Consider the following 18,820-nt stretch of genomic DNA (forward strand, 5'->3'; position numbering starts at 1 on the left):
ACAGGTCTTATTTCCGGTTTTGTTTGTTTTTCAAAGTAAAAGCCTTGACCACATTATGAACAATCATATTTATTAATGAATTTCATTTGGAAATGGCACAAAGATTTAATATACAAACTTGGCATGGTACTTCATAGGCTATTTAAATTTTCTATCTATGTACAATCTATTATTAGTGCATTAAGACATTAATGGTGAATGAAATGTCTAAGGAAACAATCCAATAGGCTTTTTTTCATAGAAAGACATTGAAGCACAGTTGTAAATCATAAAATTAATGAAAGGTGAACTCCTGGATCACTGTTACATTGGCATGGCATACTGGAACAGAACGTAGCAATCCTTAATGTTATTAGTAAAACCTGTGCTTTCCCTATTAAGACAAGACAAAATGTCTGCAGTGAAAAAGCCTATGGCAACAAAAGTATAATATTCTGATGAAATGCTTCATCCAAGTCTTCACAGTATTGTTCTGAACTCATCAAAAATGAAACTGGGCACATGGGCTTCAGCAACCTTAAGAATGCAGAGAAAATCAAGAGAAATACACGTCACTATCCAACAGTAAACATTGTAAAAATACATTCTCTTCTGCTGAAAAGTGTCTATAGTTGTGTCTCATTCAGGGCGTGGTACTGTATGATTAACCTTTTCTTTCAGCTGACAGCTTTTTGTTGAACATATTAGCTCAGGCTTCCCTACAACCCACAGTTAATGTAAATTTCACATTCACTACATTTTTATTACAACACTAAAAGCATTACTAAGGTCAAAGTTGTCCTACCTTGCGAGACAGTTTTGTGTACTTCACATAGTCCTCCAGGAACATCAGAGCTCCTACTACATCAGAGGGCATGTCAGGGATCTTCTGACTGTGATGGGGTCAAATGGAAACTCAAATGTGAGCTCACAAAGCTATGACAGGACACATCTCATAAAAGTATTCAAGCAAACAAAAAGAAATGAAAGCATGTGATTTTAGTAAGTAGCTAGGGCGTGTTTTGTTACCTTGTGCACTGCTCCATGATGGAGCGGATGAACTGACCAATGAGAGCCAGGAACTGCTGTGTGTATCTGGAGTGGAACTGCTTGAGCAGGGTGAGCAGGCCGAGCACTAACGGAGGCCAGTCGACGGGATCTGTGGCTTTCTTGCACGTCATTCCTGGGAAAACACATCAGTCATGTGGTCGTTTACATGTGGATGCAGCCTTACATAGTAGTTAGTGTGGCATACTGCATACATCCACCACATATTTATCACTTTTATACCAAGAATCTGGTGTACTCACATTTCTTAAAACTTTCCTAGTAGTAACTTCCTACATTTCCCAGAATAAATCTCTGTGTGTTAAGTACAGTAAGTAGCCCAGTTGGAGTCCCAGCTAAAAGCGACACCTACCTGTTGCACTTACAATTGTACACCTTAATAACTCGTTAACAACAGTACGACAACTGCTGTATTATAGTCAACTGAGAAAAAAAAAAAAAAACTTGCCTTGGTTTTTGCTGTACTGAAGTTTAGGCAGCTGAGCGATAATGAACAGGAAGTTGATGATGGGGAAGTAAGGGAAGCGCTTTGTGGTGATGTAGATCTGTGAGGAACATAAACAGAAGAAAAATTATCAGAGCATTTTAGCAATGTAAGACCACACAAAACAGAAAATAGATGAAGGGAGTGCAGGCGATAAACTTCTGGGTGTGTCTGTCTAACATCCATAATCTCCCAACCTTGTTGAGTGGGTTGTGAATGCCGGCAGCCTCCAGGTAGGCAGTGATGTCATACAGAAGAGTGTTGTCCTCTTTAGGGTAAGGCAGGGATGGATCCTGGTAGTGAGCCTCAATGTCTGCCAGCAGAGACCTGGCAAGGTCACAATAAGAGTCGTTATGATAGATGAATAGAAGAGTGTGAAGAAAACTGTGAATAAAAGCAATAATCATTTATGAAATAGTACTTGTGCGTACATTTTTATTGAAAAGAGTCATATCACATAATTTCCTCTTGGATTAAACATCAAGGCCATCAACATTACATTAACACTAGTACTTGGCAAGAGAAATGGTAATAATTAAATATTCATATACTGTATTATAGACATGAATATAAAAACTATTAATATAGGATTGTTGGAGCATAATACAGCACCTGTGAGTAACTCTTCATGATAAAACTGAAACAAAGCAACACTAATGATGATAACTAGATTGTAACACAGTTAAAGAGATATCAGAGACTGGACTGACTTGTTTAGGTTTTCCAGGGCAGCAGCCAGGTGTTTGGAGTCAAACTTGCAGGAGTAGTTCAGCTCATTAGCAATCTGCTGTCTGAGAATCTGCATCTGACCCACCTACACCAAACATATTTATTATTCTTATAGCATCATGTCTTCTTTGGCATTGGCAGATGGTTGAATATCAAAAGTGGCATGAAAATACAGGAAGGAGATTAAAGCTGTATTAAAGGTTGTAAACACATTTTGAGCTCATGTTTCATTTTCATGTACATCCCATGATCAAATTTATTAGTAATTATTTCTATTCACAACATTATAGAGTATCAGTACCTTCATGATGGCCTCCAGGTATGGACCCCAGATCTTCTGAGTTTTGGCCACAGCACTGGCATAGACTTTGCTGGCATTACCTGTCGCAGGAAAAACAAACAGATTATTCTCAAGGGCTAAAAAGATTGTGGCAGCTTGTAGGATGTCCTGAATGAGAACCTACCCACAATGCCCTGGACTGGATTGACAGCACCCAGCATGGCTTTAAAAACATCCACCACAGCTTTGTCCTTCAGGATGGACTTCTGAAGCATTGTCAGGAAGTTCTGATGGGAGAAACAGGTAGTGTAAATATATTCTGATGTGTATACTATGAGCCCTGAAGACACTACAGAAGAGGCCCCTGTTTATTTCAATAGGAGTATGGTTGACCTTTTTGTATGCTAATTACCTGAAGTTCCTTGACAATCATGAAGCAGAGCAGGCGGTCTAGTCCGTTGAGGCCAAATGTACCCAGAGTGTTCTGGATCTCAGAGAACAGCCTGTTGTTGGTGACCTCCTGGTGGCTCTTCAGGTCGTACCAAGTGTTCATCTGGTCAATGTAGCACGTTACCCTGTAGGAAGGACCAATATTCGTCAGGGTAAATACTGCAAGATTCAGCATCTGCTGATATGAACAAAACTTTTATCTCCGCCTTCAGATTAAAGCCCGGGTGTTCAGAGAGAAAAAAAAATGCTTCACAGCATTTCTTCTATTCAATTTTCACTGTTATATATGAGGAGACATACTTTGGATCAGTGATTCGGAGGATCTCTCTGCAGAGGCGACCGATGAATGTGGCTGACTCGTCCACAGAGGGAAACTTTGGGATGGGAATGTGGGTGGACTGGTGCACGCTCTGCCAGTCCTGGATCTGATTGGAAGCAAGGAAAGAACCAATCAATCAACCCCCATCACTGACAAATAGACAGAGACAGATTGCAGAGGGACGAACTGATGTCAGTGCACTATCCGAGGACGTGACCAGAAAGAGAAAGCAGCAAAGCGCCTGGTGCTGGGTTGAGCCTGACCTTGGCCCTGAGGAAGCTGTTGCATTCCTGTTCCACATTGTAGTTGATTATGCGGGACACTTCTTCCTGCCAGATTTTAAGGCCGTAAATGCTGACGTAGTCCTGGATGTATTCGAACGACCTGTAGAACCCATCCATGGTTGCCGCCATGTCCTTCAGCTTGGGCATCAGCTCACTTGGCTAAGAGAATGTAAGAGTTTTGTTTAGCCTCATCCTTTAATTTTGTATTGCTGTATTGATTATTGATTCTCACAGGGCAAGGTCATATTACATATATCACAAACATATATTTCTTAAATGCATTATAATGAACCAGTGCAAAGATGTTCTGCATTGTATTCTGAACAAAACCTATAATTGTTAATATCTTTCTCCTGTGTCATGGAGAAACTTCTCCAGTTCTATTAATAATTCAGCAATCACTTTAAAATACAGACATGAACAACAACAGATAACAAATCTAATGTCTGACCTTAGCCTTGGGGTTGAAGATCAACCCTTTGTGTAGAGCATAAGCTACCCTCTTCACCAGCTCCTTCCTGATGCCATCCTCCAGAAGCTGCTTAGGATCCACCTAAAGCATCACAGTGTGTTAGCAAAGTAAAAACCATAACAGTAACTTCTTTTTGATCTGCTCTGTGGCTGATGTCACAATAAATCCCTGCCTGCACGTTGGGACAAAAGCAAAGATGTTTTAATATGCTATCATCTTGCTAAAGCTAAAGACAAAAACTCATTAATAAGTCATAATAACTTTGATAAATCATCTACCTTAATGATTCCAACTAGAGTGGTCTTCATCATCAGGATCCCTTCAGTGAAAATGGAGATGTCATGGGTGAGTTTAGCCACCTGCGATTACATGAAGCAGAAGGAAGATTAACCAAACAAAAGACAGACAGAACCCAGTAAACCCTTAAATTGAATTGCCCCAATGTCATTATTAAGTATTGGGATTACGCATATAACATTCAACATCAATTTGTATGAAAACAGGTGAATTCCAGCAGCAACAGCATAATTAAAAATTTCCCATGCTCTTTTGTTTTAAAGTTTAGAATTGAAATTCTTGTTATATTGTAAAGTTATAACAATATAACAATTCCAATCAATTTCAAGGCATTTGACTACATTATAAGATGCCTTTTGAATATCAGCCTGACAAATTCTAATTAATGCAATTCATCTAAGTCTCTGCCTGCACAATCTGTTTCCATATCGAGCCTTCTTTTCTAATTTGTATTTCACATCAAAAGCTGCAAGTGAGATTGAAAAATGTTCAGAAATGCCAGCTCCTATGATTGCCTCGCACTCGCATGCAGTAGATGAGCCGACATCAAAACAGTTTAAATTCATGCTTCTCTTTCTGCTTTTGATGTCATGTATTATCTGAGGATTTTGTTTCATTGCTTGAATGACATTCTGAACAACACTCCAACAGCTACGTGCACATTGTAAAGTGCGACTATTTCACAGTTGCTTTACTTCATAGCGAGCCCCGAGCTGGGAGTAGTCCTTTAGCTTGTCCTTATCTAGCCGTGTGGGCACCTCCATGATGTCATGGATCTGAAGCTTGATGATCTTAGCCAGAGACGTGAACATGCTCTCTGGGATGATCTGCAGCACCTGGAAACAAGAAGATAAAATACCCAAACTGAGCACCAGCATGAATCTAATGAATGTTTTGAGGGTTTTTTTTAAAGATAGAAGAGCCGAGATAAGTCTTCAAAAGCAGATGGTACACATTGCTGCACATGAAAAATCTTGTGTACAGCTAATAGGAGCAAATCCTCTGGCATAAAGTAAGATGGCATGAGGTTGATGAAAGCAGAAGGTAATGGCGTCTTAAGATACACATCCACTAAGTAGCTGTTTTTGGGTATATTTTCCAAACAGACGGTTGTAAAAACATTAATCTTGATGGCAGCTGTTACTTGACAACAACTGAATGAAATAATTTAAAAACCCTGTTCATTCATGAGTGCCACATGAAATGTCAGAGTGTGTCGTTGCTGCTTCAGATTCAGGAGTTACTTCTGTAATATCACAGGTGAAAGCATGGCTTTGAAATACTGTACCTTTCTGACATAAGCCACCAACTCTCCAGAGTAGAACTGTGAAACACTCAGCAGGTCAGCACTGTTGGCCTGGTTGATACGCAGCAACGGAAGGTCCAATGCAGATGCCAGCTGGTCACACACACACACACACACACAAAAGAATATTTGAACATCTCAGGCAACAATTCTCCGATGGAAATAATTTATTGTTGCATTTATTGAGCATGTGCATATGTACAGTGCTTAACAAATGTATTAGACCACCGCCCAGTGTAAGGTGTTTGCCTCCCCTGCCCTAAATTATCAGTATTGCTGATTACCAAACTATTTCTTTAGTTTCTGTAATGGTTAACCCACCAGTATGTGCAAGCTCTTTAATCAAAATGATGTATTTGAAATGATGTAAAAGGAATCTGGAGTAGAGGAACTGATGGACTGGCCAAGTCAAAGTCCAGACTTGAATCCTATCGAACAGATCTGGGATTTATTGAATTAAAAAATAGATCACACACAAATTTAATCCAAAGCAAGTCTCTGGGAACAGCTAGGAACAATTTGGAGCTCAATAACAAAAGAGACAGTCGAAAAGTCCATGAAAACAATCAGGGCCAAAGGAGGTCAAACTAAATATTAAGATTTTTGGTTAAAATATGTGAATAAGGACTATTTAGTTGTTCCAGTTTGTTATTTGCCTAATAAATAATAATACAATGTTTCATTTGAAACAAGTTTTTGACAGATTTCTAAAATATTTGTGTTTTCTCGTTTTTATGACAGGTGGTCTGATACATTTGTTAAGCACTGTATGTTTGGTACAAATAGTCCTCACCTTCAGAAATGTAGCTCTCAGTTTGGTAACCATGGACGGGTTGACTCTGATGCTCTCCTGCATAATTAATGTGAAGCTGCGGAATAAAACACAAGGCAGGAAAAAAAACTGGTAAAATATGCTTTACAGACAACTGAATGAAATAAAGGCCAAAACAAGTGGAGCACTGTGGTCTTCTTGATGGCTTAAATAAAAAGTTAAGCAGACTGTCTCAGACTGTCTCGCCGTCTTAGGCTGCCCATGTGATCCGTTACTATCTGCATGCTATTGAGGAGCTTCAAAAAGAAAACATTAAATGCAAAATAAGCCAGAAAATCCCTTACTAATATGATATTTAACTGAACTGTATAGGGACTGAATCATCAAAGATTCATTTTCAATTTATCCATGTTTACTTTACCATCCTCTGCTTTACCATTACTTTTTAGTATGACTTTAATGTTCATCAGTTAGTAACTACCTGTCGATTATCTGCCATGCGTAGGAAAGGTCTCCTACTATCTGCATGGTAATGAGGACTTCTTCTTTGATATTGATGGTGCGGATCATTTGGTGCAGGAACTTCCTGGTGTCAGCCAGGAACTGACAGACCTGCAGATTAGACTCCAACTGGTGAAACTCCTGGACCTGGAAGCCAAGAATAAAGCATTTTATAGACACACGTGGCCTTAGAGAAAACAAACGACTGCAATCACTCAGCAATGTCCAAGGTCTTGTTTTCTTGATGTTTAAATAAACAATTCTCCATTGGGGTTCATTCAATTTCTGAGAATTTCATGATTCAATTTAATTCGGTGCTGGCTCAGAGGACTTTATCCACGGACTAGCTAATTGTGTAACCAGTTATCAATGGCTATATAAATAAACATAACAGTGTTGAAAGTGAAAATCACATTAGTTCCATTCCTTATTTCACAAAAGACTGTGGCAGGATAAGTGACTGAGCCAACAAGACATTTCTATTATGTAGTCTGATGTGTCTCTCTTTATTTGCATTTCATAACAGTTAATTTTGGCTCTTGGTTTTGCTACTGATTGCATGCATTGTTCTTGGATTCACTTATTAGCTATATACAAGAAGCTACGGCATTCAGTCTGACTCTAGAACTGCAAAATAGTATCAAATTATTGAAATAATGTTTTCAGCTTTTAAGGTCAAAACACTCGAATGAAATTTTACTAAGTCATATTTTGTCAAAACTTAAGAAAATGTAAAGCCAGCCTGAAATACCATTATCTTGCTCACCTCAACAAGAGCCTGTATGAGCTGAACTGTCTTCCTCCCAGCAGCTGTGGAGTCCTCGTAGTTCAAAGACTCGATCTGCTTTGAGATTTCTCTGAACCAGGCCTGTAAGTTCTCTGAGAGGAGTATAAGTGGAGAAAAAATTTTATCAAAGTATTTTTCACAAGTGGCGGTTAAGAAAAATGTGTCTGTCTGTTAGAGCTAGAGTCACAAAAACAGAAGTAAGTACGACTGATGTAAATTTAATATGTTTCTCCCTGCATCTGTGTCCTTGATGCATTTTTACCTCCACCACAGAGGTTATGCTGTCAGTGCTGTTTGTCTGTTTGTGACCAGGATTATGGAAAAACTACTGGCCTAATTTTCATGAAACTTGGTGGAAGGATGTACAATGGGCCAACAAAGAACTAATTACATTTTGGAGCAAACAAGCAATTATTGGGTGGATCCGGATTACTGCCTTTGGCAGTGGTCTGTGCTCTCGAGTGCCCCTCTAGTTTCCATCATGCTTCGCCGCGCCAACATTTTATTCTCAAGTTTCAAGCTTGAACTCAATCCATCCATCCATTTTCTTTTGCTCATGTGGGATGGCTACAGGCAGGACACTTCTTTCTCCCAAGCAACGCGGTCATGAGGTGTTTCCATGACAGATGAGATATATAATCCCTTCGGCGAGTTCTACGTCTGCACCAGGGTCTCCTCCCAGTTAAACGGGCTCAGGTTATTTTGGTCAGTGCCACTTCTTTGCTCTGTGTGTAATCCTTCACCTTTTCCACCTTAACAGTGTAACTCACCATTTTTCTCCACCCTGGTAAGAGGTTTGACGCCTGAGAAGACTTCGGCCAGCTCAGTCATTCTCTCTGATCCCTCCTTCTTATAGCTCTCCCATTTGATCTGCTTCTCTGACAACATCTGCTTGAACATCTGGAAGAGGGACAGCACAGATGCTGAGTTAATGAGGAGGGATTAGTCAGATGAGATGTGTAATGAGAACATTAAATTTGTGTCCTCTCCTCGTGATCGACTGGCTAGCCATATGCTGTCTCACTGTATGCTAATGAACAGCAGAGCGGACACGCCTAACAAGAAACACTGCTGGCTGGATCACCTTGGAAGCATTCGCACATTAACTTCATGCTTTTCTAAAAAGGAGGAAGCCCAGGCTGTTCCTTGTATTTCCAAGTTTTCTCTGTCGTGACTCATATTATTTACTATTGAAGAGAAACTCTCACCTCCTTGAGTGTGAACTCAAACTGAGCAGTGTCTAGCAGTAGTTGGAACAGGATCTTGGGTTTGTACTTGGAGTCGTTCAGCACTTGGTCTTTGATCTGACGCAGTCGCTTGTTGTTTGGATCGTAGGCTGTAAGAAAAATGCCAAACGTGAGTAAACTGTACATCAAAAACATATTTTTATAAACATCACAAGTCACAAAATTGAAAGTCTGGAGCAATGTACTATTCAAACTTTCCACTTCACACTAACTTGACTTGAACACAATGACATTTGTTGCCCATTTTGAGTTATTTGGGAGTAAATGGACACATCATAAGAGAGACATTATCTATTCTTCTCCAAACTACATTGTGGTCTTAAAGGAAAAATCTGCTCACAGTTCTTACCTGACTCTGCAGAGTGCAGCATCAGCCAGCGGATAGCAACGTTGCAGTCCCTCAGACAGTTGAGCAGTTTGGGTATGTTGTCCAGGATGATCTCCTCCCTGAGGAAACCTTCCTTCAACAGCTGCTGCACCTGCGGCCTCAGGCTCTCCATGCTAGTTGCATACCGAGAGGCCTAAACATGCAGTGATGGTGGTGGTGTTGGATGTTAGATATGGTTAAAAGTATCTGTCATCTTGGACAAAAAAATCATTCATTCATTCACTAGTGGCCATTAGGAAGTGTGGCAATGTCTGCAGATGACACATGAAACAACGATTGTTCAGTTGCTTCCTCCTGCTATGGGTGCAGAGTTCTTCACGACGATGACTATGCAATTTAGTAGTCGGTACCCATACTTCAATTTGTATGTACATTCACCATCTTTTTAACAAACTTTTCAAGACACATTTAAAAATGTCCTCTTAAAGTCACTGAATTGATTAATACCCCTGTGTTCCAATTTAGACTCTCCACAGTCACACTGGATGACTTACAAAATTCTGTGGGCACAGTAATCAGTGCCTGCATACAATAAAGTGCTGCACGGAGGGACTGCAAATTGACAAAGCTGAAGAAAGTCTGACATCGAAGCCAATACAAAACATTTTTAATACCTGCTCTTTGATGTTAGCAGTGTCCAGGGTGTAGTTCAGAGCAGTCTTGGCAGCTTTGTATGGTTCCCAGGCCTCCACCAGGTTCACTGTGATCCCCATGTAGATACTGATAACCTGAGGGCAGACAACACAAACACTTAAGAACAACAATCGCAGTAAAAAAAAAAAAAAAAAACTGGAGACAAAGCAAGATAGAAACTAGATAGAAAGCAAGATTAAAAAAAGTGGATGCCAAAACATAACACAGTGCATGCCATAACATTTCATGAAGTTGCATATATTCAGTTCTAATCTACCAGCATGACACTATCAGTGCAGATTGAGCCTACAGCGTATCCAGTGAACTATTCTGCCATGTAATAACAATACATCATACCCAGTTGTCAGGGAAGTACTTGTCCACTATCTCCCTCATCTTGGCCTGCTGGGTGTGCAGTATAGAGGGGCTGAAGTAGAGGCAGACATACAGCATGGCTGCCTGGTTAGCCAGGGCTGTGCTCCGATGCTCTGGCAGCGGGTACGCAGACACCTGACGGACAGGAAGAGAAATGACATTAAATGCAATCTATACTCTACACAAGTGGTATTAAGTCTCATAAAATCTGTAGCAAAGGAAAATGTAACTCTAATCAGAAAGGACAACATTTGTCATCTTGGTTTACGTGATGTTCGACCAAATAGTTCCTCACTTGGTTATAAATGTCGTCTGAGCGCAGCCTCCCAATGACCATGCTTATAAAAGTGGGACTGATGGGAACTCTTTGGAAGTAGCTCTCTGGGTAGTTGACTGGCCGTTTGGCTCCTGGCTGGCTGGAGTAGCCGGTGCTGCGCAGGAGTTTGCAGATGTCATCCAGGTTGGAGTCGCCTGATGAGCGGGCAGCACTAAAGAACATGTGAAACAATGTCATGTTATGGTATGCTATTATTATAAATGCTATTTCTTGGTATTACCTTTAATAAAGCATATTTTTGATTAGTGAACAATCTTACCACAATTGATTAAAATGTTCAATTCAGTTCAACTCAGCATGCGTCTGAGCATGTTCATATGTTATTCAAATATGAACAAGTACGCATTATATTTATACATAAACTACTACTTTGATGTAAAATGATGTATCAAAACACTGAGAGAACACTAAGTCAAGAAAAAATAAGTGCATCCTTATCTTTATGATACCAGATTGCAAACATATTTACATGAAGAGGTGATGATTCAACTGAGACAGGAGCAGAGATAGAACAAGATCAGGTACACCGACTACAATGTTCACTCAATATTTTAAGAGAATGCATGTATAAGTTTAGTGATTCAACCTTGCTGTGAGTGAGGTCTCTGACTAACAAGTGAATTGAGAACATTGTGCAGGTGAGTCAGCGTGTATGTATGTGCATCACAAGTGTACCTGTATCTATAGTAGGAAACAAGCATCCTCTCTCTGACCTCCCCTTCAATTTTTTGGTCAATAACCAGCAACATGACTCCATAAAGGTAGAGAGCCTCACACTGGGTGGAAAGACAAATACAACTTTAGTAGTGCTTTTTGGGTTATTTTTAACACACAACGGCACAACCAATTAATTCTAATATGAACTCATCACAAATAGATATTTACAATGTTAGATTGTTCCTGTAATGTTACAAAATTAATACTGATTTGCATTTGTGTTACTTACTAAGAGCTGTTTCCCATCCTCATTTAGAAGCACAGTCTCCAGTGTCTGCTGAATATAAACACCCTCATGTAGGTCATCCAAATATCTGGAGAGGAGAAAGTAATGTAACAACATCTTGTAACACAGTCTTCATCATATTTTGGGGAGAAAGGAGAAAATATGAAGGGGAATGTGAATCAAGGTCAGGGACTGTGTTTTTATCATTGAAATCAATATGACAGTTCAAATCATGTTTTGATATTCTGAGGAGCCTTTACTCTTAAATTGATCATAAACATCGGAAAAATAGCCTGGTTTAGTTTTACCTGTTAAGGTCCACTATATATTTGTGGACGCTCTCAAAAGCCAGATAGAATCTCGACAGAATCTCAATGTTGTTTTCTCTAAACTCTTCATCCAGGTCTTGAAGCTCAGGTTTTGCTTCCAGCTTACCATCATAATACTCTGGACCCTGACAAAGAAAAAACAACAACAAGTACAATCCATACTTATTCAATATCATTATGAAAATGTCCACACCGCTCCCAACAAAGGAGACAAGGCAGAACAGCTGTTCCAATAAGAAAGTAATCATTTTCATAAATGATACATGTTAAAATGTTTGCTAATGAAAAACCTGCAGAAGCAGTTATTACAACTAATATAAAATAATCTCCATCTCCTACTATTTACAGTTAAATCAATGACTTGCATATTGACTATATCACAGTGAACATACATCATGTGCTTAGTTTCCTCAGTACATGTAATCAGGTTGACCCTTCAGCATTTGTATGTTAAGCTTAGGCCCAAACGTGAGACTACTGCTGATTCTTCAAGGTCAACAATGCCTTCAAACTCCTGCCCCGGTCAACTCCACACCTTAAAGTAGCTGAAGTCGCAGACAATGTCTCCATATTTCTGCTGCTCGCTCTTGTCCTTCAATCTGAAAACTGCAGGGATGAAGTCGGAGAGGCGCAAGAGCTCGGCGATGATGGCATTTCCTCTGGAAACTATCCTGAGGATTGCCTGGCCACACAGGTTGTTCTCTGCCAGGAAGTCCACCATGGCAGCTGGAGGAAGAGGAGGAGGGTGCTGCACAAAACAGACACGCCAAGACCCTGAGCGTTAGCAGCAGACTGTCTGTTTGGACACTCCACCTGAGAAAATAAAGACAGAAAGTAACAAATCAGATGCTGTTTGGCTGCCATCACCCAGACTGGTCCTGAGCTGTGACTCGTCCTGACACAGGATGAAGAGCGCTCTCCCAATGGGTTTAGGTAACAGCTTATCACAGTAGGATCACCTTCACACAGCAAAGGTATGGTGCTATCAAGAGTTACCACAGCATGACAATAGAGGCTCTCTCAACCAGAAATACAGAGTTAATAGTGCTAAAATGTCTGTTAGTAATATTTTAACACACGTTAACAAATAAAACATGTTTCCAAATTCCCACGTTTCTTGGAAACACGCTTAAAACACACTTAAAACACGCATGAAGCTTTTAATATACTTGCTGTTTGGAAGACGGAACGGAAGAAGTGTAGTTATTATATGGTCATACATTAGCTAACTGTTAGCTCTGTCTATTAACACCAGGCTAACGTTAGCATATAGCCTGCTAGCTGCTTTGATTAGCCTTGAAGCTGCAGACGACAACGCATGAAAAGGTGCAAACACGTCGTGATACACTAACTTTTTTAACGTGTTGATGATTTATTTTAAACAGCCGGACATTTAAAAGGTCTGACTGTGTAGAAAAGACTTGCCTCTTAGGATCTTCTCTTCCCTGTTTACTTCCTCATGACCAACCACATGACTCTGCCGCGGGGTGCGTTTGATTTCTCCCATTCAGTGCGCCGGAGACGAGCGGTAATTAAGTGTGGCTCATGGTTTTCTTTCCATATTCAGAAGTAAATTTGCTACGTTTTGGAAATCTGCATTTTTACTTGCGTATTTTAATCAGAACCTTTTGAAATAATTCCCAGTGATCCTACCTGACAATGCAAATCAAACATAGTTACATCACCCTCAATCACTAAATATACTTCATCTCACAGAGAGACATAATGGGGCAGTTTAAGATGGTGTATAAAAGTCCTGATACTCAGTCATGTGTGTATCATTCTCTAGATGGCAACAGAGATCCACTGCACACTCGGTTTATCTCTCTCACCGCGCTCCATTAAACTGAGGGTCTGTCTCAGCAGGGATGCAGTGATTTGCAGGGATTGAGGAGTAAGAATAAGCCAGAACTGAAATTAAACCAACCTACTGTGGAAAACCTCAGAATTAAATCCACAGGAAAGAAATGTAACACCCTCTAACCTTCAGGCAACAAATATCGTCCTAAAACATCTTTTCATGGAGACAGATGAAGGGACTTTCCTGTCATTTGTAACAGCTCGTTATTTATCATCACCTATACAATAAAAATCAATTTGGCTGGAGAAATAATTAACCTTGCTTGAAAATATTGGAGTCTATCACTCACTGGGGCTGATATGGCTGAAAAAACTGTCAACCTGCATGACCAACATGTGGTCAACATGGATGAACAAGCATAAGCCCTCATGTTTCCTTCAAAGTCTGATTGAATTGGACTTTTATTGCCAATAAGTCTAACAGGCTGGCAGGCACTTCCTTTAAACAGCGTGAGCCAGAGGTTACTAACAGTCATATGGAGAGAGCTGTTGGCTTGACCTGTCACCTTTCTGTGCGACAGAGCGATGTTTCATCTCAGTGCTGAGCCAGCTGATGTCTCTGTGTGAGACTGCGTTGTCTGTCATTGTTTACTGCCTGTGTGGTAAAACTATTGTCAAACTCTTTAAATTGACACTGCCGCATCATTTTAATTGCATTTTATCTTTGATGAGCTAAGGGATCTCCCCCTCAGGGTATTTTTTTTTTTTTACAGATTATCCTCATAACCCTTTATTCATTAATGCAGAGCGGTGATTGACGGGGAACTTGGAGACAGAGGTGTGACATATGGCAAGGTGAGCCACGTTTAACATCCTTCTTATCTTGCCGAGCCACTGGAGCACCTTTATTTCAATGCATTTTATAGTGGGGACAAGGGAAAAAGACAGACAGGTGCAATTTAGATTCATAGCTCGCCTCCTTATTGACCCGGCTGTCCACAAACTACACGCGGTGTCCCTGCGGCCGCTGGATTTATTACCCATTTACCATCACACCAAGGTCACAATCTCAACAGCACTTGGGTCAGCTGTATGGGCTTCCTGGGAAGCATCATGAAAGGTTTTCACTAATGAGGTCTCTCACTACACCCCTTCTTTATTAACCTACTGAAGCCTTAAGGGTTTTCTCTTCTTGTTATCGTGATGGGTGTTTATAGAATCACATTTGAGAATTGCCTTTATTGTGAAAAACTAGATTGTTTGTGATGAACAAATTGCATATGCAAATAAAAAACATCATATATACATAAGGCAACAGTACAGTCTTACCCCACAGACTATAATATTCCAAACACATATTGTATATTCATTCAGCCACCTAATGGCCCTCATGTCTCTGCCCATTAAGAGCACTGACGCATCTCAGTTCTCATTCACTGAGTAGTTTGGCGGCCACTGTCAGGTGGGTCAGGTAATTATCATCAGTCAGTGAAACCCTTGCATTGGCTGACAAGTGATGATTTCCTTTTATCTCTTAGCTGCTTTATGTGCCAACAAACTCACCAAATGAAAGACTTAAGGATAACTTGTTCAAGAGAGAGTGAGTCTGAGGTTATTATCAGCAGCTATAGGCTATGTAGGTGATTTTAAAGTCCTATGTGCACATGTATGCAAAAGATGGTCTGAATGGACAAATGCAAGGACATCCATGTGTTTGTGTGTGGCTAGGTGCATTAGCAAATGTACGGCTGTGTGCATGTGTCCCCTAAGGCCCTACGTGCCCTTTATTAGCAGCAAGTTGACTCTATTCCGCTTGGCTAGTGATTAAACCTTTTCATGGCGGGAACTTTAACACCGCTGTGAACTGTGAGAGGTGATTAAAGGCTGCTCAATTTGTAGTCCAGTCCCACTGCTATTCTTCCTCATTGATCTTTTTCAGGCCCTTGAAGTGAGAGCTGCACACAGCAGGCTTCTCTCATTGGAATGAGACAGGATGCATACTCTGCCCCACTCTCTCCTTCTCACCGCTCTCATGTCAGCAAATATTTCACAGACATGTATCAAATCTAATTACAGCTAGAAATCAGCTGCCATGTATGGCTGGTATTTAATAATGTTTATGTGATTAACTTTGTTGTCGTTCTTTTGATATTGTCATATGAAATTAATCAAGCTCTTTGATGTGGAACAGTGTGCACGAGTTATATATCAAGTGTGAGTGCTCAGAGCGCTGATCTTTATAATATATGATACATAACTCAAGAAGATGAAGGATTGAATCTTCAGGGAATGTAATTGCATTGCCACACTTTCAGAAAATGTTCTATTATTTTGACAAACTAAAAAAAATCAGGGAATTTATTCTACTTTTGCTCTAACAAAGAGCCTAAAACCATGCTAAATGCTAACACAAGCAGGCTAACAATGCTGACATGCTGATGTTAAGAAAGTATCGTTTGGACCACGCTCCATGTGTTTGATGACGAAATTGTCTTTTGTTTTGCAGGTATTGATACTAGAACAAAAATCAGGGGATCACCAAAGTCTAATCTAAACAAAAATCATGCCAACGTCATTGTGGAAAAGTTACCTAATGATTTTCATTAGGATTCATCCTCTGGGCAACATGAATGTCTCCATAAAATGTCATGACAATCCATCCTGTAGTTGTTGAGATATTTCAGTCTCAACCACACCGTTGGCACGGCTAAAAACACTCTGAACCTCAGTTCAGTAATATTCTTTGTTTTCACTACTGCCTCTGTTTGCTCAGTACATATTGCATTTCTGCCCATCCAGGAGGAAGGCTTGATCTCTCCTCTGCTGTTCCACTTGAGGTTTTACCCTTTGCTCATATTGTAAAGCCTTCTGTGATAGGTTTGTGGTCTTGGTCTATATAAACTAGACTACACAGCTAAAACACAAACACAACACTGCAGAGAGACAAGACAAGGCCTGGAGAGGGGTTATTACATCTCCAGCGCTGGATGCCAAAACACTTCCCAGAAGGCGTTTTGAGGCTAACAAGTGGTTTTAGGACAAATGGCAAAGGCTGATTGTGGTAATGTTCCAATATCAGTTTTGATCAAACAGCAGATGTTACCTTTACCACAAGTCATTACTGCTGTCATACTTATTAGCATACAAATGGTTTCTGGGCCTATGGAGACCTAAAAGTTATTGCATGTGTAATTGAACCTGATCTCTGCTCTGTGATTGAGATGTTTTGACACACACGCTACCGTGCACACAAGGTGGTGTAAACCTATCTACACACAGACACAGACACACACACACAAGTGTTTTTCCTCTGTCTCAGTCTCATTTGTTCGACTATATAAATGAAAAGTGGAAAAGAAGAAGAGAAAGAAAACATGGATGATAAAAAAAGGTTTTTCTCTACATTAAATAACACAGTGATTGATAGATACTACAGTCCCTTTCGAATGGGATCCTTAAATCCACAATTAAACATATGAATCTAGAGAAATGAGAAAACAAACAATCAGTAATTTAACAGAACCACTGAATGCAAATGTAAAAGGAATTTAACAAATAGTCTGTATTACTTTATACCGATGGATGTCTCGTGTCGAAGAAGGATCAGAACATTAGTCTTTTATGGTAAATCACTCACTTTTAACAGGGTCGTGAAAGGGTGGGAGCTGCCACTCAAATGTATGTGACAGGTCCTTTTGATTGTCGCACATCACATAAGTTATTGATAAGAACAGAGGCAGACTGTCAAAATCCAATGGTGGCAGCCTTTTCTTGTAGCCTCATTGGCATTTTTACAGCTATGTGTTATAATGAGCTTCAAAATGAGGCAACAAGATGATGACGATGATGATGATGATGATGATGATGATGATGATGATGATGATGATGATGATGATGATGATGATGATGATGATGCTAGAAGCTTGGCTCTGCGTATGGCAATGTCGGTCTACTGGTCTGTCGGTCTGTCGGTCGGTCGATCCACCACTTTGATCTAAACTGTAACATCTCCGCAAATTCTGGATGGATTGATAGTTCAGACATTCATGGCATCCAGTGCATGAATCCACTGATTTTGTTGATTTTGTCCTTTAGTGACACCCGCAGATCAAAGGATTGTTTAAGCAGTAAGTGGAAGGTTTCATGGATTTTGGACCATTTCTCAAGCCTTTGATCTATGATTAAATCTTGGAGCACAGCGATGAATTTCTGCCATGCTGTTGTGACCTCGAAGCCTCATCTGAATTTCTAAAATCTCCGTGAAACCTTTTACTCTATATCCATATATTAATATATAATTATAATCAACATAAAGTTCAGCTTACAGCATGAGAATTGATTAATTTGGAACAGCTCCCATGACACTGATGACTGGCAGCAATCAGCGCCTACTTTTTCTTTGAAACATATTGATATAGAACAAATGTTAATGAATAGTTATGGGGAATACACTTGTAGAGAGTCTGACGGTTTGATGTTCGATGCCACTCTCATAACTGTCAGACGCTGCTTAGCTTAGCACAAAGGGGGGATTTAAAAAAGAAAAAGCCTATCAGCACCTCTAAAACTTACTAATTAACATGTTATATTAAAATTGTTTAATCTGTACAAAAATTGAGGTAAAATGTCAATTTTCTGTTTTAAGGAGGGAGTGTCTGGGACTAAGCTAACTGGCTGCTGGCTATAGCTTCATGTTTAATGCACGGATATTGATCTTGCTGTGCAATGTTCAACAAGAAAGTCAATAAGCATATTTCCCCAAATTTGGAACTGTTAGTTTAAATTAAAAAACTCACTAGACTGTGACTTGAGAAAATATCCTTCTACAGGACTTGTTCCCGCTAGTGGAGAGGGTGCCAGAAATACAGTATGTCAAGTAGCCCCCCACTTAAATCCTTGAGGGTGATCCTACCGGCCCTCTCTGCACCGAGACTCTGACACTTCCATTTGTCACATGAACCCTTCATTTCACTGTTGGTCGTGTTACGCTCAGGTGTGATTGTGCATTTCAGCTTCAACACAGATGGATGAGGCTCCTCA

The 18,820-nt window shown here is 40.0% G+C and overlaps 2 protein-coding genes across 2 annotated transcripts in view; one reads left to right on the forward strand and one right to left on the reverse strand.

Annotated features, from left to right (window-relative positions):
• Positions 1 to 18,820, forward strand: part of LOC139204990 (exostosin-1a-like) — a 436,963-nt gene that overhangs the window by 377,079 nt on the left and 41,064 nt on the right. The window lies entirely within an intron of this gene.
• Positions 24 to 12,753, reverse strand: washc5 (WASH complex subunit 5). Its single transcript, XM_070835042.1, has 28 exons — positions 12,516 to 12,753; positions 11,960 to 12,105; positions 11,655 to 11,739; positions 11,384 to 11,484; positions 10,667 to 10,859; positions 10,354 to 10,506; positions 9,978 to 10,091; positions 9,325 to 9,496; positions 8,937 to 9,064; positions 8,499 to 8,628; positions 7,708 to 7,820; positions 6,922 to 7,088; positions 6,462 to 6,537; positions 5,651 to 5,761; positions 5,058 to 5,198; positions 4,344 to 4,424; positions 4,045 to 4,146; positions 3,573 to 3,752; positions 3,291 to 3,415; positions 2,953 to 3,115; positions 2,725 to 2,827; positions 2,562 to 2,641; positions 2,242 to 2,345; positions 1,729 to 1,858; positions 1,496 to 1,592; positions 1,009 to 1,162; positions 785 to 872; positions 24 to 516 (listed from the first exon to the last, which is right to left on the reverse strand). The coding sequence occupies exons 1-28, from the start codon at positions 12,699 to 12,701 to the stop codon at positions 460 to 462; spliced, it is 3,480 nt and encodes a 1,159-aa protein (XP_070691143.1). The 5' UTR covers positions 12,702 to 12,753; the 3' UTR covers positions 24 to 459.

This window comes from Pempheris klunzingeri, chromosome 8 (genome assembly GCF_042242105.1).
Source record: "Pempheris klunzingeri isolate RE-2024b chromosome 8, fPemKlu1.hap1, whole genome shotgun sequence".
Taxonomy (NCBI): Eukaryota; Metazoa; Chordata; class Actinopteri; order Acropomatiformes; family Pempheridae; genus Pempheris; species Pempheris klunzingeri.

Coding starts and splice junctions, on each gene's coding strand:
- washc5 (XM_070835042.1), bottom strand. CDS start 12,701: ATGGTGGACTTCCTGGCAGAGAACAACCTGTGTGGCCAGGCAATCCTC. Junction 2,346..2,561: donor ACCTGGAGGCCATCATGAAG/GTACTGATACTC, acceptor TGTTTGGTGTAG/GTGGGTCAGATGCAGATTCT. Junction 1,859..2,241: donor GCCCTGGAAAACCTAAACAA/GTCAGTCCAGTC, acceptor TGACCTTGCCAG/GTCTCTGCTGGCAGACATTG.